The 22,208-nt window shown below is 55.8% G+C and overlaps 1 protein-coding gene across 7 annotated transcripts in view; it reads right to left on the reverse strand.

The window, feature by feature from the left end:
* The window catches only part of COL16A1 (collagen type XVI alpha 1 chain), a 52,535-nt gene that overhangs the window by 19,225 nt on the left and 11,102 nt on the right, over positions 1–22,208 (reverse strand). For 4 of the 7 annotated variants that reach the window (XM_074380431.1, XM_074380428.1, XM_074380427.1 and 1 more), the window contains 36 exons: positions 22,068–22,109; positions 21,899–21,943; positions 21,649–21,684; positions 21,210–21,272; positions 20,805–20,849; positions 20,624–20,719; positions 20,405–20,443; positions 19,778–19,822; positions 19,617–19,643; positions 18,982–19,092; positions 18,567–18,602; positions 18,293–18,328; positions 18,105–18,215; positions 17,710–17,745; positions 15,524–15,559; positions 15,354–15,398; positions 14,911–15,042; positions 14,097–14,132; positions 13,810–13,917; positions 13,082–13,204; positions 12,924–12,977; positions 12,698–12,739; positions 12,323–12,358; positions 12,182–12,235; positions 11,923–11,991; positions 9,941–9,985; positions 9,823–9,849; positions 9,008–9,067; positions 8,772–8,819; positions 8,595–8,648; positions 4,187–4,240; positions 3,945–3,977; positions 1,698–1,832; positions 1,568–1,609; positions 1,388–1,474; positions 594–638 (listed from right to left, as the gene is read on the reverse strand). In XM_074380431.1, the coding sequence (XP_074236532.1) occupies positions 594–638; positions 1,388–1,474; positions 1,568–1,609; positions 1,698–1,832; positions 3,945–3,977; positions 4,187–4,240; positions 8,595–8,648; positions 8,772–8,819; positions 9,008–9,067; positions 9,823–9,849; positions 9,941–9,985; positions 11,923–11,991; positions 12,182–12,235; positions 12,323–12,358; positions 12,698–12,739; positions 12,924–12,977; positions 13,082–13,204; positions 13,810–13,917; positions 14,097–14,132; positions 14,911–15,042; positions 15,354–15,398; positions 15,524–15,559; positions 17,710–17,745; positions 18,105–18,215; positions 18,293–18,328; positions 18,567–18,602; positions 18,982–19,092; positions 19,617–19,643; positions 19,778–19,822; positions 20,405–20,443; positions 20,624–20,719; positions 20,805–20,849; positions 21,210–21,272; positions 21,649–21,684; positions 21,899–21,943; positions 22,068–22,109 (2,133 nt within the window). The remainder of the gene's footprint in view (positions 1–593; positions 639–1,387; positions 1,475–1,567; positions 1,610–1,697; positions 1,833–3,944; positions 3,978–4,186; positions 4,241–8,594; positions 8,649–8,771; positions 8,820–9,007; positions 9,068–9,822; positions 9,850–9,940; positions 9,986–11,922; positions 11,992–12,181; positions 12,236–12,322; positions 12,359–12,697; positions 12,740–12,923; positions 12,978–13,081; positions 13,205–13,809; positions 13,918–14,096; positions 14,133–14,910; positions 15,043–15,353; positions 15,399–15,523; positions 15,560–17,709; positions 17,746–18,104; positions 18,216–18,292; positions 18,329–18,566; positions 18,603–18,981; positions 19,093–19,616; positions 19,644–19,777; positions 19,823–20,404; positions 20,444–20,623; positions 20,720–20,804; positions 20,850–21,209; positions 21,273–21,648; positions 21,685–21,898; positions 21,944–22,067; positions 22,110–22,208) is intronic. The other 3 variants (XM_010348155.3, XM_074380429.1, XM_074380430.1) reach the window with 3 other exon arrangements.

Here is a 22,208-nt window from a genome sequence, read left to right on the forward strand (position 1 = left end):
GATGGCTCCCACCAGACGTTTTCTTCTCCAAAGAAAGCCTTTTCAGTTCCTTCAGCCTTCCCTAGTCACTTCTATTTGCCTGCCATGTCCACATCACAGAGGACTCCAGAGTAGATGCCCTGGTCTGGTCTTTGTAGATTTACCCTAGCGATGGCCCTACAGAGCAATGGAGGACAGTTCCATCTCAGCTCCGAGCCCTCGCGAGAAATGGCGTCACAGGGGCATGGAGAGGTCTGGCCGGCATGCCGCACACTTCCCTGGCTGTGAGCCTGAAGCCTAGGCCCCCTGCTGAGGGTGGCCTGGGGCCACCATGTAAAGTATAGCAGCGGGTGGGGACAGGGAAGCAAAGATGTGCCTCTGAGGACCTCCCCTAAGCAGGACCACAGGCAGTGGGCAGAGCAGGGCGCTTCCAGGGCATTCGGTGTTGGGAGAACACAATCTCTGCAAAGTGCTCTTCGGAGGGACAGGAGAGGGCAGTGGAAGTCCCCTCCTCCTTCCTTGCCCAGCCTTTTGGGGACAAGGCAGCCGAGTGTCTGAGTGTCATGACCCCTTTGACAGCCTTTCAAGCAGGCCAGGGCACCACAGATACTTACGATAGGGCCTGGAGGACCCGGGGAGCCCCTCATGCCAGGCGGACCCTGCAAAGGAAGCCAAGGGAAATAGATGAGGAGGCCCAGGCCCCATAGAGCCCCTGGGGTCCCAGCAGCCTTCCTCTCAACTTGCCAGGGCCAAGGTCAACAGAGGAAGGCTGTCGCCCAAGCAGGACCACTTAGCTGATGTCAGAACAATCTTTCATTTGGTTCATTCAGTCCACCTATGAACATTTACTCAGCAACTATTATGTACCAGTCACTAGTCCAGGAGCTGAGATCACAGCATAAACAAAATAAATAAAAACCCCTGCCTCAAAGCACTTCCATTCCAGGGGAGAGACGGACACTGAAAATAGAACAGGACTGGTACATGGTGTGGAGTTGACACCTGTGGAATGTTCCTGAATGAAGTAACTATGCAGGAGGTTGAATAGTGATGAGTATAATGCTGGCTAGGGTGACTAGAGGCTCTGGGGTTGGTGTGGGGTTCAGTTTAAAGAGGATGGTCAGGGGAGGTCTCTCTGAGAAAGGGACATTTGAGCAGAGCTGAAGGAGTGCAGGAATGAGCCCCGGAGAAGAGTGTTGCAGGCAGAGGATGCAACTTGGTGCTGGGGAGAAAGAGTGTGTCCTGCCCTGGGTCCTGTGTGTCTCAGAGGAGCCATGTGCCAGGAGAGCAGATGAGCCCAGAGCAGTAAGAGGCACCAGTCATGTGAGGCCTCGGAGGCCCCGGAAAGGTCTCAAAGGCAGACAGGGTCCCAGCGCCCTTGAGGATGAGGCTCCATCCCTGGTCTTACCTCTTCTCCTCTCTGGCCTGGCAGTCCGGGAGGACCAGGCAGGCCGGGGCTCCCAACACAGCCAGGATCTCCCTCATTGTTGTCACCCTGGAGAGGGACAGAGATGGTGAGAGTGAGCAGTCAGGGCCCGTCCCTGTGGGGCATGGGGCGTGGTCAGGGGAGATAAGGCGAGGCACTCACCCGGGCCTCTTCGGCTCGTGGGCGCTCCAGCGACAAAAAGCACTGCAAGGTACAAGGAGAGGCGCTCTGCTGGGTGAGGCAGCCAGGGAGCCCTCCTGCACAGGGCGGCCCCTAGCCCAGTCATCCCTACCTGGGCACAGTTGTCGAAGCCTGGCACGCCGGGGATGCCCTGGTCTCCCTTCTCTCCCTTCTCCACGAGGTATGCTGGGTGGGCCCTCTGCCCCTGGACACAGTCTCCGCAGATACTCTGAGCAGGGAGTGAGGCCTGGGTCAGGGAGGCCAGGATGGGCTGACTGGGGAGCCCCACTGAGAACCCAGAGGCGGGCTCCCTGCCCCACAGACTTCCCTCCTCCCACCCTCCCTCCCTCCCCAGCCGCATCCCTGCGGCTGCTTTGCTCCATCCTCGGGGGACCCACTCCCAACAATTGGCTTTGAGTTTCCTCCAAGAAGAAGCTCTGCTAGAGCTAAGCCAAAGCCACTTTCCAGACAGGCGTGTGGGCGGAGGCGAGGGGCCCGCAGAGGGACCATCTGTCCCGGCTGTTCCTGCAACCTGCACCCACTGTGAGGACAAGCCACGAGGAGCGAGCTGGAAAGGCTGGCTCTGAATGCCAGCTTCTCTGCCCAAGGGAGCAAAGGCACAGCTGCGGGAGGAGCCAGGCCCTTCCCAGGAGCCCCGGGATGGATCTCGGATTGCTCACAGGCTCCAGCTCAGCTCACGCCACCAGAACGGTCTCCCCGCAGGAAAGGGTTTAACCTTCTTTGGGTTGCAGGCCCCTTTGAGACTTTGATGGAAGCCATGGGTCCTTTTCCCAGAAAAATCAAACCCACTAGTGAAAACAAGCCTGCAGTTTCTGAGGACTCAGGAGCCTGCAGCCTGTTTGTGGCCAGTGTGGTGTCCACAGATGGCCAGGCAGGAGCCCCTCCTCACCTTCACTGCTCGCTGCCAAGCCCAGTGATAACGGTTGTCATTTCCTCAGCACCCACAATGCTGGGCGTTGTACGTAATAAGCCCTGCACATATCACAGCCCATCCTGATGGTGCAGTGAGGCAGGGAATCTTATAAGCATCGTGGAGATGGGAAAGCCAACACTCAAGAGAGGCGGCATGACTTGTCTAAGGAAAGTGGGAGCCTGGAATGGCATGGGCCTGTCCTAGGCCAAAGACAGCGCTCTCTCCCCAGGGTTCCTGGACTGTGGGGGCAGATGGTGACTGGGCTCCAGGTCAGCACGCACCAGGGTGCCATCTGACCCCTTCTCCATACTATATGCAGTTTCTATTTGGGGCCCTCTGCAGAGCACTTGATGAAGAAGGCAGCAGATGACACGTTGCAGGGAGAAATGTCAACTCCTGGATTTGGAGTCACACCATCACTGCCCAGGCATTGACAGAAGCAGAAGGGAGAAGAGCTGGGGGTTTCGTTGCCACAACCCCACTGTGATCCAACATGTAACTGATGCCAAGTGATTACCGCGACCTCCTCTGGCTGCTTCTGGAGAATCTGCCATTCGGAGCAGGGGAGGGGTAGAGAGTCCCCATGCTCCGCCCTGACCAAGGCCCATCGGGGTCACGGGATGTCCAGGGCACCGACTAGCCAGTGTCAGGAGAGGGTGGCCAGAATGAGGGGGGCTCTGGAGGCCAACACATCTGAGGATGTTCAGCTGGAGGAATGTCCAGGAACCTAAGGGCCGCCTTCAAAAGCCTGAGGGTGACCTGAGGAATTCCTGTGCTCTCGTTTCTAGAGGTGGCTAAGCAAAGATGGGCTGTGCCACCCTTGGTTCCCAATAGGAACTTCTGCTCAGTTCGGGAAGCCGGACCAGGTCACAGCCCTCTGGTGGGGTGTGAAGGCTGTGTACAGGCCCTGGCACAGGCTGACTCTCTGACCAGGTCTCAAGTCCCCTTTCTTGGACTACCGGAAATGCTTCTCACATCCATATCCGCCCTGGATTCTTTCTGGATTGACTAGAGAGTGACTGAAGCCTTCTTCAGGCCACGCCCAACCTCACAGGCCCGACCACCGCACGTTCACCCCTCTGCTTTGCTTTGGAAGCTGCTGAGCTCGGCCGTGGTGCGACCCGGGTGCTACAGAGTCTCCTTGCCAACTGCTGCGGGCAGCCTTCGGGGCTGGGTTCTGCCGACAGCATCTGCCATGTGGGCACCTTCACAGGATTCCTTTAAGCACTCATTCAGCAAATGTCACCCGGGGGCCTGTTATAAGCCAGGCACCAGCTAGGCCTTCTTAGACAGATGTCTGGAATGTGTATTCCCTGCAAACTGCTGCTCTCTCTGCGAGGTGCCACACAGCTGAGCACTTACTAAGAGAATCCCCTCAGGAGACACCCCCGCCAACTCACACTTCCCTCCTGGGTACCCTCTTACCTTAAGGAGGTGCTGTTCAATTGGTAAGGATCCCTGCAAGAGACAGATGTGTGAGCTCGAGCAGGTGAGGGGAAGGGACAGGGGATCAGGTGGAGCTTCGGGACATGTCATGCACCTTCCAGCCTCATCAGGGGGAGAGAAGAGGGACCCCCAACTGCAGCTACTGGGCCAGCTTCATAGCCTGATCAGCCCTGGAAAGGGCAGGGAAGGGGCAAGGACAGGGAGTCCTGGCCGGTACCCACCAGTTCCGCAGTTAGCCCAGGTTGCCCTGGCAAACCGTTGTTTCCAGGCACTCCCTGTAGCCAAGAAGAGACACGAGTGAGTGGGCTCCTTCTCTCCAGCCTGCTGGTCAGCCTGTTTCCTTCTCATCCTCCCGCCTCCTCTTCCCCTTGTCCTGCAGAGCCGAGAGCCCTGGCTGGCACAAGGCTGACATCTATTCTTAGCTTAAGAGCCTCTCGACCCTTTATAGGGAAAGCCAAGGAGGCCCAGAAAAGTGACCCCCAAAACAAGTCCAACAGTAAATGTTTCCCCCACGACTCAGAGGAAGGTCGGAAATTGAGCAGAGTGTCTTCCATGGAACGCCTCTTTATTTCTGTGCTAAATCATTTTTCTTTATTTGCTCTTTCTCTTTCCTTTTCTTTCTTTCTTTTTTTTTCTTTTTAGAGATGGGGGTCTCACTCTGTCACCTAGGCTGGAGTGCAATGGCATAATTATAGCTCACTATAGCCTTGAATTCAGCTTAGATGATCTTCCCACCTCAGCTTCCTGAGTAGCTGGGATTAGAGGTGCTCATCACCATGCCTGGCTGATTCTTTTGTATTTATTGTAGAGACCGGGTCTCACTGTTTCCCATTCTGGTCTCAAACTGCTGTGCTCAAGTGATCGTTCCATCTCGGCCTTTCAAAATGTTGGAATTACAGGCATGAGCCACTGTACCCGGCCTACTTTCTCATTTAATCACCGCGGTTATCTTGTTGAACTAGGCGTTGTTATCTCCATCTTAAAAATAGCACAAAGAACCTAGAGCAGGCTGGGTGCAGTGGCTCATGCCTGTAATCCCAGCACTTTGGGAGGCTGAGACAGGCGGATCACTTGAGGTCAGGAGTTTGAGACCAGCCTGGCCAACATGGTGAAACTCTGTCTCTACTAAAAACATAAAATTAGCAGGGCATGGTGGTGTGCACCTGCGGTCCCAGCTACATGAGAGGCTGGGGCAGAAGAATAGCTTGAACCCAGGAGACTGAGGTTGCAGTGAGCTGAGATGGCGCCGCTGCACTATCATCTGGGTAACAGAAGGAAACTCAGTCTCAAAAAAAAAAAAAAAAAAAAAAAAAAAGAACCCAGAGGAGTAAGTAACTTGCCAAAGGTCACAGGTTGAGCCAGGCACTGGCTTCTAACCCCACTCTCAACCACAATTTCAGCACCATTTCTCAGACATCCCCAGAACATTCATGTGTACAGCAAGGGCGGGTGCTTGTCAATCAGACTCATCTAGATACAAAATTCTTTTGCTAAGTTATTTGGGGGAAAAAAATTCTATGCCTCAGTTACCTTATCTATAAAGCAGGGATAGTTTATGGTGAGGCTTCAAGGAGACAGTGGCTATAAGGATGCAAGCTACCCAGTCTCTGTCCCCCTTGCAGATTCACGAGGCACATTTGCATATTAAATACTCCATAGAGGCAGGGAGTATGTTCCATTTTGAATCCCCAGTGCCCGACACGGAGGAGGTGCGCATTAAGTACGTGTTGAGTGAATGCACCGCTGCTCAGCCTGCTCCTCCCTGCACAGGATTTCCTTGGCGCACTCTGAGATCTGGCCTTCCTTCAAGTCCCAGCTCCCAGCAATGGAACATATCACCAGCCCCAAGCAATTTCCAGGCAGGCTGTACTAGGCCTGGGTCAGACCTGGAGTCAGCCTCCAGCCGGCCCCCTCTGGCACCTCCCTGCACCATCAGGTCTTAGAGCCGTGCTTGGCACAGGGAAAATGCTTTGAACATGTCAATTCTTCTTCTTCTTATGTTTTTTTATCTATTTGGTTTTTTTGAGACGTATCTCTGTCACCCAGGCTGGAGTGCAGTGGTGCGCTCAGCTTATCGCAACCTCCGCTTCCTGGGTTCAAGCGATTCTCCTGCCTCAGCCTCCCAAGTAGCTAGGGTTACAGACATGCGCCACAACACCCAGTTAATTCTTTTTGTATTTTTAGCAGAGATGGGGTTTCACCATGTTGGCCAGGCTAGTCTCGAACTCCTGACCTCAAGTGATCCGCTGGCCTCAGCCTCCCAAAGTGCTGGGATTACAGGCATGAGCCACCACGCCTGGCCCAAACATGTTAATTATTATGCCGTAAATCATTACTCATCCCCTGCTTGCCTCTCCATGGCCAGTGCATTAGTTCTAGCCTGATACTTTGTAATCGTTCTCCTGACCTCCCAGAACGAAAACTTTCTACGCATTGTCCTACTGCTGAAGTGAAGAATGCAGATTGAGTTTAAACCTAGTCTCCATAACCTACTAATTGCCTCTTGCCTCAGGTACCTTTCTTAACCTCAGTGCCTTGGCTTCCTCCTCTGTGAAATAGATTGAGATGAAATGAGATAACTAAGCACTACGACCATATGGCCCTGGATGAGTAAGTGATGTACATCCCTGAGCCTGTGTCTATACTTGAAGAAAGGAGCTGCTCGGCCCTCCTGTGTCCCACCTGGCATGGGGCGGGTGTCTGTTAGCAGCAGCCTCACTTGGTCTCAAGCACTGGCACTAGACGAGGACTTGGGTGCCTGGGACCAGACTCAGCAGTCACTTTTTTCTGCCTCATTCCCCCAGCATGTCTTGGCAGGGTTCACACTACATCAGCTCTCACTTATTAATGGGTCACTTTGAAATGACTCTTATGCTTCCCCAAGCAAACTGCAAGCCCTCTGCAGACAGATTCCTGTTTCCTGGCAGCGTGGCAGGAAGCCCCAGACACTCGGCAAACGTGTGGCTGCAAATAAGTGGTATGGGCTTTAGCTCAGCACTTCCAATGGGCTAGAGAGAACCGGAAGCCTGGCAGAGACTCCCATCAGCAACAGTGGCTCACCAGAGCAAGACTCCCAGCACAGGGTGGCAGGGGAAGTGTGCCAAGGTGGTGGGGGCGGGAAAGGAAGATATGGAATGTATCAAATCATTGGGGCAAGGAGGAGTAGCTTGTAAAAGGCTTCCATGTGATTCTGCCCTGCTTCTTCAGGTGAGAATCACTCCCTTAGGAGCTGGGAGCCAGACACACGGAAAGTGGTGTCTATGCCACCTAGAACCTCCGGAAAACATGGCTTGGGATGCCAACTGCTGGAAAATGTCTTGCAAGGCGTCAGAAGAAGGCAGAAAGTGCTTTGCACGGAGAAGCCTTGGTCTAGCATTGGCAATTCCTAGCCTAACACACCATATTTTATTTTTTATCTTGCTTATTGTCTGCTCTCCTACTAGAATATAAGCTCCAAGAGGGCAGGGATTTTTATCTTTAGCCACTACTGTAAGGTGGACTTAGACAAGATACTCCATCTCCCAGAGCCTCAGCTTGTCCAGCCGTGACTAGGAAGAATAATAGTGCCTTCCTTTTGGGGCTTTTATGTAAGGCTCAAATGAATGAAAGAATGAATGTAAACTAATAATAGTATGCATCCTCATCATAGTGATAGCTAATACCTCCTAAGCATTTGTCGTATAAATAATAGATAATAGGCATGGGCACAGTTCTATACACTTCACATGTGTTAACTCACTTAATACAAAAGCCCTGTGAGTTAGGTGCACTTAGCAGAAGAGGGCAGTGAGACACAGAGAGGTTAAGGAATTTGCTGGCAGTCACACAGCTAGCACATGGCAGAGCTGGGGTTCAGGTTCAGGTTGCCTGGCTCTGGAATGCACCCTTTATTCACAAGGCCACAGAGATCTTGGCTCCCAATGCTCTCCCTTCACTGTCTCTGGCCTCCTAGCGATTCCCCAAACACATCAGGCACCTCCCCACCTCTGGGGCTTTGGCTGGCTGCTTTCTCTGCCACAGAGGCTCTCCCTCTCAGCTTCTCTCCTCACCGCTTTTAAGTTTTGATTCAAACATCACCTTTTTTTCAGCACATTTTACAAATACTTCTCCTGCCCTCATCCTGTTTTCTATCCTCACTCCCTGCTTTACCTTTCTCCTTAGTACGTATCACTTTCTAACACACTGTATTTTATGTATTTATCTTGCTCATTGTCTGCTCTCCTACTAGAATATAAGCCCCAAGAGGGCAGCGATTTTTATTTTTAGCCACTACTGTATTCACAGCACTTTGAACAGTGCGGGAAAATAGCATGAATGAGTGTTGACTGCTGCTCCAAAACAGCGGGCCGGGCTCTGAACCAGCATAAGGGATTATTATCTGACCCAGATTCTGGGTTCCTGGCTGCTGATGCAACAGGGCATTCCTTGAAACAGTGCCGGGAGTGCACAGAGCCTGGAGGGTCAGTGGGCCCTCCATGCCACCCTGCAAGGCAGGTGAACAGAGGAGTGAGAAATGGCATGCGTGTGTTTTGGGGGCAGGGGAGCAGCATCCTTGTCCTGGGGGTCCAGCCTGGAGCAGGCACCCTGACTGTAAGAGTTCAAACTCCTCATTTTCTCCTCCCCCTTTACCTGCAGCCCAGGTACTCCAGGGGGGCCTGGTGGTCCGGGAATGCCTGGTGGACCCTGCGGGAGAGAAGAAAGAGTCAGAGCCAGGAGAGAGCTCTGCCCCATGGCTGAGAGCAGCTGTTTAGAGGGGGCAAGCCGCGGGGCGCTGGCGGAGAGACGGAGGAGACAAGCGACACACACCTGCGGGCCCGGCTGCCAGGAGCTGCCCGTCCACATTCCCGGAGCACCCTGGGTGGGAGTGGGGGTCGCAAAAGAAGGGGAGAGGTTATAGGCGACGTCTACACCAAGCGCAGGGCTGCGTGGGAAGGCGGCTGGCTCGGGCGCGAGGCCCTATAGGGCCCTTGCACACTGGCACCGGAGGAGGCTGAAGCTGGTCCTCTCGCCCAGGCAGGGGGAAGGTTCTCAGCGCCACTTACCGGCATGCCAGCGAAGACGACGTCACCTCGAGAGGGGCAGGAGCACTCCCCCGGCTCGCCCTGAAAAGACAAGAGCCTGTGTGAGACCTGGACAAAGATGAAGGGCCCTCTGGAAACAGACATCAGAGAGGCTCGGGTGCTCTAGAGACGGAGAGGCCGGGGTTTCAGTCCAGGATCTGCCCCTTAGGATTGTGCCCTTGGGCTGCCCTTCCAATCTCTCTGCACCTCAGCCTCGGCGCCTGTCAAATGGGGACAACAATTTCAAGTGCATAGAGTCTCAGGAGGACAAAAAGGATTCGTGTACACAGGGGTCCTGTCGCACGGCGATTATTGAGCAAACGACGGTCCTGCTGTTACGATCGCCAGTGACAACCTTGTCTGCGCCGCGCAGGTAACCTTACCTTCCGTACTCCTGCAGCCACTCCTCTGGGCCACCCTGGCTTCCATGCCCTCCTCTCAGGGGCCCCTCACCCCTCTGCCCTCTCACCGCTAGTCCTTCCCAGCTGAGTTCCTGCCCCATCCTCTGACTCAGCCCCCATTTGAAAATGCAGCTGCCCTCTAAGGGGGCCCTGGAGTCTTCCAGTCTCCTGTGATCCTGGCTGAGTCCCAGGCTAGCAACCAGGTGAAGTTGGGAATATGCGAAGCCCCTGAAACCAGGGAGCCGGGAGGTAGCAAAGAGACCAGGATGCCTCCTCCACCCCCGTCCTCCAGCCCAAGGCAGCTTCCACATGCACAGCTCCCCTGGTTGGAGGTGGGAAGGCTGGAAGGGCTGCCAATTCCCCCAGAATTATGGGTCGCAGGTCCTTGAAACTCACCTTCTCTCCTCTTGACCCCTTTTCACCCTGCAGGGAAGAAACACAGGAAGGTGAATGCATAGGGGTGCCAAGGCTGGGCCAGCCATGGCTTCCTGCTGCCCTGAGATACTGTACTCACCGGTGTCCCTCTGGCTCCGGTCTGTCCTTGCTGCCCATCACGGCCCTAAAGGGAGAGAATCCAGAGTCAGAGGGTGACACTGGGCAGCAGCCAGCCATCGGGCCTGCTGCAGAAAAGGGCTATAGGACAAACAGAAGCATCGCCAGGCTCCCCTGGAGCCCAGAGGAGGAGACCAAGGCATGGGGAAGAAGACTGACATTTCCTGAGCGCATCTGGGCACCAGCCACCGGCTCGAGTACCTGTCAGAGAACACTGAAAGGAAACCCCCTCCCAGCCCGGCAGGACAGTATTGTTCTGGTTTTCAGGTAAGGAAACTGAGCCTTGAAGAAACTTCATCACAGACCCAACGACACTGCTGCAGCCAGGCGTGTGTGGCCCGAAGTCTCTGCTCTCTCCTCCTTCCCTCCAGTGCTTGATAAGCTTCCTCCCTATCATAAAGGCTAGCTCTGTTGACTTAACTGGTAGAAGGGGGTTTTCAGGCCCTGTTTTACCCACAAGAAATTGGAGACTTGGAGAAGCTGTCACTTGCCTAAGGTCACAACCCTAGTGAGTGTGAGGCTGAGACTGGGAAACCTGCTGGATGGAATTCAGCATGAGGAGAGGTCTGGAACGTTCTCCTGAAAAGGAAAGCAGCTTGGACGACAGCATGGAGTCCGCTCAGGCCAGGAGAGGCCAGTCTGGCCACACAGAGGGCGTCCCTATAGCTGCTTTCCTGGGGGTTCCTCCAGCTTCAAACCTGGGACTTGAAGCTCCCTGAGGACCTGGCCCATGTCTCTCTTTTTGCCTTGGGACTCCCTGGGACAGGCAGGGACGCTGGTGTCCAGCTTTGCAGGGCAATACAGACTGGCTGTGTGGGCTTGGGTGAGTCCCTGCCCGCTTTGGATGTTGGAGCATTTTCCCATCATTAATTCCCCATCTGGAATTATAATTTCTCTAGGGATCCGCAAAGATAGAAGAGGATACAGCTCGCTGGGCTATTTTTAACACTACCAAAGCCCCAAGACAAATTACGCATTTGCCCACCGCCTGGCACGGAACAGACTGGCTGAAAGGTGGCATGCTTTTGATTTAGGCTGCAATTAGATTATCTCGTAAAATTCTAGCAGGTTCCCGTGGAGTAGAAGCTGACAACTATACAGGTCCTTGATGACTAGAAATGAGAAAATGCACTTACGATCACTTACTCTGTGCAATTTGTTCAACAGACACGCCTTTTAAAACATGGGAACCATGGGGGAATAGTACAAAGGGAAGGTCTTTCCAATTACGTTGGAAGTAGTTGCTGGTCTGGATCTGTGCTGTCTGAAACAGTAGTCAATAGCCACATGGGGCTATTTAAATTTAAATTATTTAAAATTAAATGACACTTAAAATTGAGTTCCTCAGTCACACTTGCCACGTTTCAGGTGCACTCAGCAGCCACCTGTGGCTCTCCTTTGGGGCCGGGCTGCCCAGGCCACCCTGCCACATCGGTCACTGTCCCCTGTAGCCTGGGGCAGACAGTGCAGCCATCACCCTGGTCAGAGATGGGTGCAGAACACAGCATTTCCATCCTCATAGACAGTTCTCCTGGGCAGCACTGGTCAGATGTCCCTCATGACGCCAAGGTTTGAATGGGGACAGACCCAGCTCACGTCCCTGGCTCTGCCTCCTCACCCTCTGGCCTTCAACTTCCTGATCTATGAAGGGAGTTCCCTTACAGGGCTGATGTGAGGAAGATTACATGAATTTCTGTGTCTAGAGCTTAGCACGGGGCCTCAGCACGATCACTGTTCAAAAAATGGTGGTGATCATTATTGTGTTGTTCAAGCGTTCTCCTAAACCAGTGAGGGTTCCTTGTCTGAGGCTGGGCTAGGCTGAGGCCTCTCTCCTCCCGTCCCCTGTGCTGCTGGGATGGGCAGGGTCAGCCCCGAACCCTCTTCGCAGTAGCAACATCATTGGTTTCAGCAACACCACCAGCATGGAGCACAGAGAAGACTCACCGGAGGCCCAGAGACACTGGCCCCAGGAGGTCCCATGGGTCCGGTGGCTCCTTTCACCCCTGGAGATCCCTGTATAAGAGAGAGTACAAAGGTTGCAGGGGCAGAATTGGAAGCCAGCTACAACCCAGCAGCTGAGACACATCCCGACAGGTCTTGCGTGGCCCTCTGATAGGCATCACTCTGTCCCCATGTCCCCTGGGCCTGCTGCTGGGGCACTCTGGAACACTGCAGGCCTGATGCCCATGAAGCAGAGGCTCACCTGGGCACCCTTCTCTCCAGTGGAGCCAGGTGGTCCCTGAGGTCCTGAAAGTCCCTGCAGATGGAAGCACATTTAGTTGACCTGTATCCGAGAGTGGCCCCCTCCCCCTGCCACCCTCCTCCAGGACTCAGACAGATGTACCTGAATGCCAGGCAAACCCGGAGCTCCAGGCTCCCCCTGCAAGTCAGAAAGGGCAGACTGGGGCACAGCAGCCATAGCCAACCAGCCCCACTGGCCCTGCCACACCGGCACACCTGGTCTGGGTGGGGCAGCTGCCAGCCCAAATTCAGAAGAGCTCCCCAAGAAGACCCTGAAGGTCAGAGAGGCTGGGGTCAAAGGCAAGTCCCTGACAGGAGCCACAGCAGGCCTGGGCTGCAGCCTGACCCCTGGTCCCAGAACTTGGCCCTGTGCATCTGGGGGCAAGCAGAGCCTTGCAGTATGAGAGCGGACCGGAAGTAGGTAGCTGGCTAATGGAACTGTTGAGGGGCAGGCAAAGGCAAAAGGCTAGAGACTCACCTGGGGTCCCTGGACTCCCCTTCCTGGAGGCCCTGGCTCTCCCTGAAGAGGCAAAAGGACAGTCCCTGGCTCAAGATTCCCCAGTCACCCCTCACCCTCCTCCCAGGCCCCTTCTCCTCCAGCTTCTCCCTCCCCTGCATGCTGCCTCCACTTCCCACTCCGGGCCCACTGCCCTCATGGACCTCCCCAGGGCTCCCTGGCCCATGTCCCCAAGACTCACACATACCTGCACGCCTTTCAGTCCTGGGGGCCCTTGAACTCCTGGTAAACCGGGTTGACCCTAAGAGGTACAGGTGGCCCATGGAGTCCCCACAGGGGAAAAGGGAGCAGGAGGGAGAGGAGGCAAAGCCCAGACAGGGAAGGGCCAGAGGGCAGGCAACTCACGGGTTTACCGGGTCGGCCCACGCCTTCAGGGCCCTGATCTCCTTTGGGGCCTGGCTGCCCAGGCCGTCCTGCCATGTCGGTCACTGTCCCCTGCAGGCTGGGGCAGGCAGTGCAACCATCACCCTGGTCAGAGATGGGTACAGCCGGGAGCGCGTGAGCCAGGACTGGCACCCAGGCCAGGACGCCCCGCATGCCTCTGAACACTCTGCCCCTTCGCTACCCCCACCTCAGCCTGGGAAATCCAAACAGGCCCCTGACACTCCTGGTGGAGAAGCCCCAAGGAGCCGCCACCCAGTGATTCCGACAGCTGTGAAGGCCCCGGCGGCCCCCCACAGTCCTTCCCTCGCTGCAGCGCCACCTGGTTTGTCTTGTTTTGTTTTTGTTTTTGTTTTTTTTGAGACGGAATCTCGCTCTGTTGCCCAGGCTGGAGTGCCGTGGCATGATCTCTGCTCACTGCAACCTCTGCCTCACAGGTTCAAGTGATTCTCCTGCCTCAGCTTCCTGAGTAGCTGGGACTACAGGCATGTGCCACCATGCCCGGCTAATTTTTTTTGTATTTTTAGTAGAGACGGGGTTTCACCATATTGGCCAAGCTGGTCTCGAAGTCTTGACCTCGTGATCGCCTGCCTTGGCCTCCCAAAGTGCTGGGATTATAGGCATGAGCCATACCTCCTGATTTTTTTGTGCAACAAACCCTCCCCCGACCCCAGCCACCCTGCCCGACTGACCTTTTCTCCTTTTGGCCCCGCAGGGCCCCGAACTCCAGGCTCTCCTGACAGTCCTGGCCGCCCAGTGGTGCCTGGCATTCCAGGGTCTCCGGGATTCCCAGAGTCACCCTGTAAGGAGTGGGGTTCAAGGAAGGCAAGGACAGCCCAGCCGGGGGCAGGTCACCCCTTGGGACCTGCAGGCACTCACTAGGGCTCAGGGTTGGGGGCAAGGGGGGGAGAAAAAGGAGGCAAGGAGGGCATCTGAGAAGATGCCATGCCCACCCGCATGCCCACGGAGGCCCTCTCACCTTTTGCCCCTTCAGTCCACGCTCTCCAGCCTTGCCCTGAGGAGAAAGCGTTTCCAGCACCCACTTACTCAGACCCGCTGCCCCGAAGTGCCTAGCACCATGTCATGCCGGGGGATACAACAGTAAACAAACAAATAAAATCTCTGCTTTCATGCTATTTGTGCTAGTGAACAACCTTGCCCAGGTTCAGAGGAGAGATTTGTGCCAGACTCCTTGCCTGGGTGACCTGGGCAAATTAGCTCATCTATTTCCGTGACTCCGTTTCTTCGGCTGTCAAATGGGGATGATAAAAATAGTATAGGCTTCTGCCCTGCAGGGATCCTGTGAGGTTAGACAAGCTAATGTGTCGTGTGCAGCAGGGCTTGGCACTTAGTGTCCACTCTGGCAGTGCTGCCCGTTACTCTGAAAGCAGTAGCAACGATAATCACCACATGGTAACTACCACTCCCGAATGCCCACGGTGTGCCACTAAGCACTTCACACACTTTGTAACCAAGCTGTACCACACTCTGTGCAGGAAACAGAGGTAGAGAGAAGGTGACTTGCTCAAGTCAAAGTCTTAGAGGCAAAGCTAAGATTGGAACCCAGGTCTCTCTGGTCCTAGGATGGCGCTCTTTCTGCCCACTCTGTCCCAGGATAAAGGGCACAGACCTGTGAGGACAGCTCCTTCTGGAGACAGAGACTCTGACCCTGCCACATCCTCCCCACTACCCACACTGCCCAGGGAATCAAGAGACCGACGCAGGACCCCTCCCCTCTCCTGAGCCCGGCCCGCATCCCCACTCCAGAGGCCCCTGCCTATATCCAGCCTCACCTGTTTTCCTGGCAGGCCAAAGCCCGGAGGTCCAGGTTCCCCCTTCTCTCCCGACGCGCCAGGCAAGGCCACCACACGGACCTTCCCATTCTGAAGGTTGGACAGTGCCGGGCATGGCTCACAGGGCTCCCCCTGCCAAGCAAGGACATTGAGTTTGGGGGTTCCCCTGGCCCTAATGCCAGGCTTGGACTCTGGGGCTGGGGAATGTCACCGGGTCGGACACAGTACCTCTGCTGGGCAAGGGGGTATCTCAGGAGAGGTAGAGGGAGAACAGGAAAGAAACAAAGGTAGGGCCAAGTCATCAGGGGTCTTGGTGCCTTGCTAAGGAGTCAGACTCTGGCTGACAGGCAGCAAGGAGCCTGGAGGGTTTGAAGCAGAGCAAGACGAGTGACTGTCCAGGAAGTTCACCCAGGCTGCAGCATGGAGAATGTCCCCAGACTCACCTTCGCCCCTTTGATGCCTGCTGGTCCCACTGGTCCTGGTGGCCCCTGCACGTTAAGATGCCACAGGTGATGCCCAGCATCTGCCAGGGCCATGCCTATCAGCTCTCCAGCGGTGGGCAGCCCTCCCACCTTGTCCTCCCTCAAGCTGTCACCATCCAAAACATACTTACTGGACTGCCAGCTGGCCCTGCCTCCCCGAAGTTACCCTGAGAGAAAGCACAGACACCATGATTAAAGAGGGGATGGGGTCTAGGTGCTAGAGCAATCCCAAACCCAAAACTACAAAAGCAGCCCCTTGGGATGTCTAGACTATCCTCTCATTTCCAGAGAGGAAGAGGAAACTTTCCCAAGGTCCCCAAGAGAGTCTGTGACCAGCCAGGGGCTAGAAGCCCTATTTCTGCCCCCAGGGTCACTTCGTGGAATCCAGCCCCACCCTCAGCCCTGGTTCAGCACGCAAAAACCGTGAGTGCGTTCTTCCAACAGCTATTCACTGGACACCTTTACACCCAGAGCACTGGGCTGAGGCACTAGACAGCAGCAAGCAGCCAAACAGCAATGCCTGTTGAGCTGGCACACGCAGAACTTTTAAAATCGCCATTTTGAAAGTGGTGCGTACTATGAAGGAAATAAACAAGGTGATGAGACAGAGTAAGTGGAAGTGCTCAGAGAGGTGTTAACCCTGATTATTACCGGAAGAATGAGAATAAGGTCATCCAATGAAATAATAGGGGAAGGGTAGAGAGGAAAACCATCCTAGACATTTCTGGTGGGAACCGCAAGTATAAAAGCTGACCGGCGGAAGTGGTCCGGACATAGTCCATAACGGGAAGAAGGTTCACGTGGCTGAAGCACAGTAAACCAGAGAAGAAGGGGAGGAAGTGGGTGAATTTGGGGAGGATGGGGGCTGGGGCATCCGGGGTCCTGTGAGGCACAGTGGAGCTATGGTAGAAAGTCAGTCACAGAAGGTCTCTAAGCAGGGAATTACTGATTCTTCTACAAAGCCACATTAAACTACCAGGTGAAGGCCAGGCACGGTGGCTCACGCCTGTAATCCCAGCACTTTGGGAGGCCAAGGAGGGTAGATCACTTGAGGTCAGGAGTTTGAGGCCAGACTGGCCAACATGGCAAAACCCCATCTCTACTAAAAATACCAAAATTAGCTGATTGCGGCTGTGGGCACCTGTCATCCCAGCTAATGAGGAGGCTGAGGCAGAAGAATCACTTGAACCTGGGAGGCAGAGGTTGCAATGAGCAGAGATCACACCACTGCACTCCAACCTGGGCAACAGAGCGAGACTCTGTCTCAACAACAAAAACAAAAATCTACCAGGTGAAAACCGGACTAGTGCAGGGCTGCAGTAGCCACAGGTAGGCCAGAGGAGATTCCACCATGCAGGAGACAGACCATGGGGACACAGATTACTATGGCAGTGGCGGACGTGGAGGGAAGTGGGGGGGGGGGGTGACGGAGCCATGGTGGGCCGAGCTGTCAGGGCTCCCGGTGAGCTGGAGGGAGGGGACAGTGTGACGCATGGAGGACCTGAGGGTGACTGCAAGGCTGGGCTTTGAGGGGCCAGCTGTGAGCTGATGACCAAGATGGAGAATCTGGGAAGAGTCGCCAAAGTGGGGAGGAGATGCAAAGGTCCCATGTGCGATGTGACCTGCAGGCTTCGCTTGTTAGGGTTGAGTCTGCACACATACTTCAGTGTTTCTCACACCTGCGCACTCGTACATCCATAGAGCCCCTCATTTGGGTAACACTACATTACAAGTTCAAGCCTGCCATTTGTCTCCAGTGCAATCATAAACAGATACATTCACACAGGCACTGAAATTGAGTGACCCAGCGGAGTCGTGAAGATTACAGTCTCTTGAGCCAGGCTTCCTGAGCTCAACCCCAGCTCTGCATCCAGTCACCTGTGTGACTGTGGGCAAGTTACTTGGCCTTTCTGTGCCTCTTTCCTCATCTGTGGAATGGGAATAATGGAGCACTTACCCCATAAAGTCTGGGAGAGCAAAACAAGTAAATACACTTACAAGATTTGGAATAGTTCCTGGCACATAATAAGCAATTAAGAAATGTTACGTGTTAGAAACATTGTAAGGTAATCTTGAATGTGCTTAATAGTTTTAAATTATCATCACACCTACACTAACGAATTCTCTTACAGAACATGAGGACTCTCAGAAATAAATTCTTTGATTCCAGTCTGCAAAACACTAGTAAATTAATTTCACTATGGGTTTACCACCTGAATCGCTTGTTTATATTACCCTTATTCCCCACCCACGCTGTTCCTACCCTGCCTCCCTACCAAGATATCCCAGTGTCCCTGACATCTAACTCAGGTCTCACCTTCTCTCCTTTCAGCCCTGGCGCCCCAGCTGTCCCCTGAAAAACAACCAAAACAGAGTCACAGCATCTCCCCATTCCCAACCCTCCAAGGCTCCCTGGGTCCCAGTGTCCAACCAGAAAAAGAAAGGCAAGATGGGAACTATGCCCTTCAGGTAGCTGGACAGTTTTTTCAGTTAGACAGCTAAAGTTAGAGGTGCCAAGAAGAAGTTCCGGGGCAAGGAGCCTGGGGCAGCACAGGAACGGAGGGAGGGACCAGGGGACAAGCCTGAGACACCTGCCTCATCCCCTCCTTCCTGATCCCTGCCCTGAGACCTAGGATCTGAAAAGCCAGGGAGATCACCAGTATGGCAAGGATGGGCTGAACTGGTCTGGGCTGGAAGAAAGTAGTCACTCACCGGAAGGCCAGGCAAACCAAAGCCAGGGGAGCCCACCTCTCCACCGGCCCCAGTGGAGGATGCAAGATGCTGGGCCCCTACAACCAAGCCACAGGACAAGCAGGGCTCCCCCTGGGGAAAGAAGAGGAAGGATCAGAAATGTTCCCAGATAGGTGGAGGAGGGCGGCCAGGGCAGCGGGGTCCCTCACCTTCTCTCCTTTGATGCCTTGGATGCCAGGGTCTCCCTGCAGGGAAAAAAAGGTTTGTGGGCTGAGACAGGGCATGTTGGAGCACCCCAAACACCCTGGCCATATGTAAGGACAGCAACGTCACACACGCAGACTGTTCAAACACCTAGGGGTCCCGTGGGGTTCAAGGCCAACACCCCAGAAGCAGGGTTCATCAACCCATGTAACAAGCAGGAGCGTGGCAGGGAGAAGGAGGCCAGGTAAAGCTACCCCAATAGAAATTTCCTGCACGTACCCGATCACCTTTTTGTCCGCCAGCTCCCAGGTGCTCCTGAAAGAGGGGGTCTGTGAGAGAGGGGGCTCATCCAGCCCTGCCCACTCCTTTCCTCCACCCCCAAAATTCACCCAATCCTAAGGCACAGCCTCACTCACAATAAGGGTGGGCTCCAGCCCAACTTGCCCAAAAGGCATCCTAGAGTCTCCTGGTGAGCCCTGGGAGGTTGCCACGGAGACCTGAGGTGGCACTCTAGCCCAGCCCTGAGCTCTGTGGTTCAGACCCCTTACCACCATAAAAGCCTAGACTCTGCCCATAATCTCTCTGTAGCCAGGGGAAGTACCCAGTCCCTCTGCCCAATTCCTCTCTAGGATCATGCCCCCAGGTTTCTCTGTGTGTTGGGGGAGGTCCCTCAATGGTCACCCTGGGCACTCACCCTGGCTGGTGCAGGGTCACCGGGCTCCCCTTTGGGCCCTAGCTTTCCAGGGAGCCCGACAACGTTCTGGAACCCTTCAGGCAGCGTTGGGCACACTTCACAGGGTTCACCCTAGCAGAAGGGAGAGGCTATGAGTGGACAGGGTGGGGCTGAGACCCCCGGGAAGGCAAGGAGCCTTTAGCACACACCAGCCCTAGACGTTGGGCCCCCCCAGCTCCCCAACCCCAACATCAAAGTGGACAGCAGGAATGCCGCTGGGGCTTCCTGTTCAAGTGACTCATTCATTCACCACAAGATTCCAGGGCCACACAAAACGACATCCTCACAGTAAGCCTTAAAACACGACTGTGTCCTACTGACAGACAATGGAAACTTGGGCTTTGAGAGAAGCTAATTGACTCAGCACATTCATAACCATGTGTGTGGCAGAGGCAGGGTTTGAACCCAGCAAAGCTCCAAGCCAGGTTCTTTATGAACTGATCAGAGGACAACGACATCAGAGGAAGAAAGGGGGGGGGCGGTTCCCTGAGGAAGGTCCAGTACCCCTAGACCTAGGGCCCTTGATGCTCCCTGTCATTTGCAGAGACGGGGGTCCCATTCCCACCCTGATCTGGGCAGCCAGGCCGGAGACTCACCTTCTCTCCCTTCACACCTGGCTTCCCCTGTTAGAAAAGAGTCAGTGGGCATCAGTGCCAGGGCACAGGACTGATGTGCACACTGAGGGCCCAAGGACCTAGCCCTCCCTCTGGAGGCCTTGGAAGACCCGACCCTCCCCCACCAGATCGGGCTCACTCACAGGTTTCCCACCAGGGCCTTCTTTTCCTGGCATCCCAGAGCTGCCCTGTGGTCAGAAGGAAGGTTAAGTGGGGAGCCTCCTGGCCAGTGCGACCTTGGCGCATTCCCCGTCCCCACCCGTGCCCCTCTCGATGGCAGAACAATCTTTGCCCAATCTCCTGGCGCCGTTGGCTCCCTTTGGTTGGTTCCCGTTGCCTGCCATCCATGTCTAACCCAAGCCATTCTGGGTTTCAAAGGAAGGGAGAAAACGAGGCCTCTGTGTGCCCCTTCACTGGTGCACAGGTTAGGAGGTGATCCGCGCAACCCCCGGGAAACCACAGCAGTCACACAGAAATTTCGCGGGCTTTCTGCACATCCGGGCACAAGGCCCTCAGATGAGCCTAGGCCCTCCAGCAAAGTCTGCTTCGGTCTTTACAACACTTAGGCCTGCCCACCCCCATACCTGGAACGCAGGCCGAGGCTCCCACCTCAGTGAGCCCCGGGATGTGGACAGGGCACTCCCCACCAACGGGCCTGGCCAGGCCAAGCCCAGCCTCCTCCTCCAAAGGCCCGGCCTCTTCCCTGGGACTTGCTTCCCCTGTGGGAGGCCACCCTCTCTCTTCCTGCCCATACGCCCACCTCAGCTTACCTTGTCTCCCTTAGGGCCTGGTGGGCCACCTGGAGCTCCCTGAGGGCAGAAACAGAGTCAGGTGGAAGTTTCCGGGGGCCTCTCTCTACAGCAAGATCTTCTACCGGCACCGTCCTCCAGCCAGGAACCCTGGGACAGAGCTTTATCTCCCACCCCCCGGCCAGAATGGGAGAGGGGACTCTGAGAAAAGGCCAGCAAGAGAAGCAAGGAGGTACTCACCGGGGGCCCAGGCAGTCCTATCCCAGGGGGTCCAGGGAGGCCGGGGAGCCCGGGCTCTCCTGCCAGCCCTTCAGGCCCAACAAAGCCAGGGTCCCCCTGGCACAAACATAAAGTGGGCATCAGAGAGCTGCCACCTCAGCCCTGCCACTCCATCTCCACCCCACAAACACCCACAACTCACCTTCTGCCCTTTGGGTCCAATGACACAGATCTCTCCAGGCCGGCCCTGTGGGGGGTTGAGGGAAGGGCGTAGGAACAGCCCTGAGGCCTGGCACTTCCCCATGGGGACAGGTACATGCCTGCCTGTCCCACCCTCCCTGCCCCTCCCCCAAGCCGGAGCCCACCCCAGTGCCCTGAGATCAGCACCCGTCAGTCTTAGGGTGTTAGAGGTTCCGGTTCCGGGGCTGGCAGTGAGGAGCCCTGGGACCTGGTCCTTTTTCTGTCCCCTTCTTGCTGTGCCTCCCGGGGCACAGCCCCTCCCCATCCTGTCTGAGCAAGAGGAGGGGGCTGGATTCTGAAGGTGAAATCCCCGCATCCTCAGACCCCATGCTGGGGGTGGCAGTGGGGAAGGATCCCAGGCACCTACGTCCCGGCCTGGCTTTCCCGGCACGCCCTTGATGCCGCCGTCGCCCTTCTCGCCTTTCTGGCCCTGGGGAAGGAAGAAGCAAAACGACCAGGATGAGGGAAGGGACTGGGACAGCCAGGCAGCTCCACCTAGGGGAGGGACAACAGCCTTCTAGAGCCCTGGTCTCTGTCTCCCCTGAGGGTGAGCGGCTTCAGTCACCACAGGAAGGTAGACAACAGGAAGAACTTCCAGACCAGCCAGGCCACTGGGGGAGTCTGTGGCATTCCCCGCCAGGTCAGGTCGGCTGGGCATTTGGACCAGGCAGGATGACTGGGATGGGTGCGGGAGGCTCCTGCCAACCCCATGCTCCCAGACACCATCTCCTCCAAGAACCCCGGCTCCTCCGTAGAGCCCGCAGACCTCCCTGGGGAACCCGCCCCTCCAAATCCAGGCTTGTTACCTTCTCGCCTGTTGAGCCTGGGAGTCCTGAGGGTCCCTGAGAGGAGGAGGGGACACAAAGGAAGGGGGAGTGAGGCAGGGAGGGCGAGGGAGGGAGGGCGAGGGAGGGAGGGCGAGGGAGGGACGGTGAGGGAGGGAGGGCGAGGGAGGGAGGGTGAGGGAGGGAGGGTGAGGGAGGGAGGGTGAGGGAGGGAGGGCGAGGCTAGGCCCAGGACCCACCACCCCTGCCCTATCCCTGGTCCCACACTCACCAGAGCTCCTGATTCCCCCTTCTCTCCCTTCGGGCCTTCCGCACACTGAACAGGGGAGCACAGTGTTGAGGGGGGCAGAGGGTCCCTGGATGGGCCGCAAAGTGCACAGCACCTCCGCAGGGGCTGGCCCCATATCAGCCCTGAAGCAGGCATTGCCTCCAAGTCTTACCTGAAGTGGGGCATCCGGGGAGATTCTAACGCAGTCATTGCCCTGGGGTAGGGAACAAGGGATCAGGGGCAGGAACCCCGTAGTCCTAAGTATCCCTAGAAAAGAGAGGCTTCCACACCCAACCCCCTAGAAAAAGACCCT

The sequence above is a fragment of the Saimiri boliviensis genome, chromosome 11, assembly GCF_048565385.1.
Source record: "Saimiri boliviensis isolate mSaiBol1 chromosome 11, mSaiBol1.pri, whole genome shotgun sequence".
Lineage (NCBI taxonomy): Eukaryota > Metazoa > Chordata > Mammalia > Primates > Cebidae > Saimiri > Saimiri boliviensis.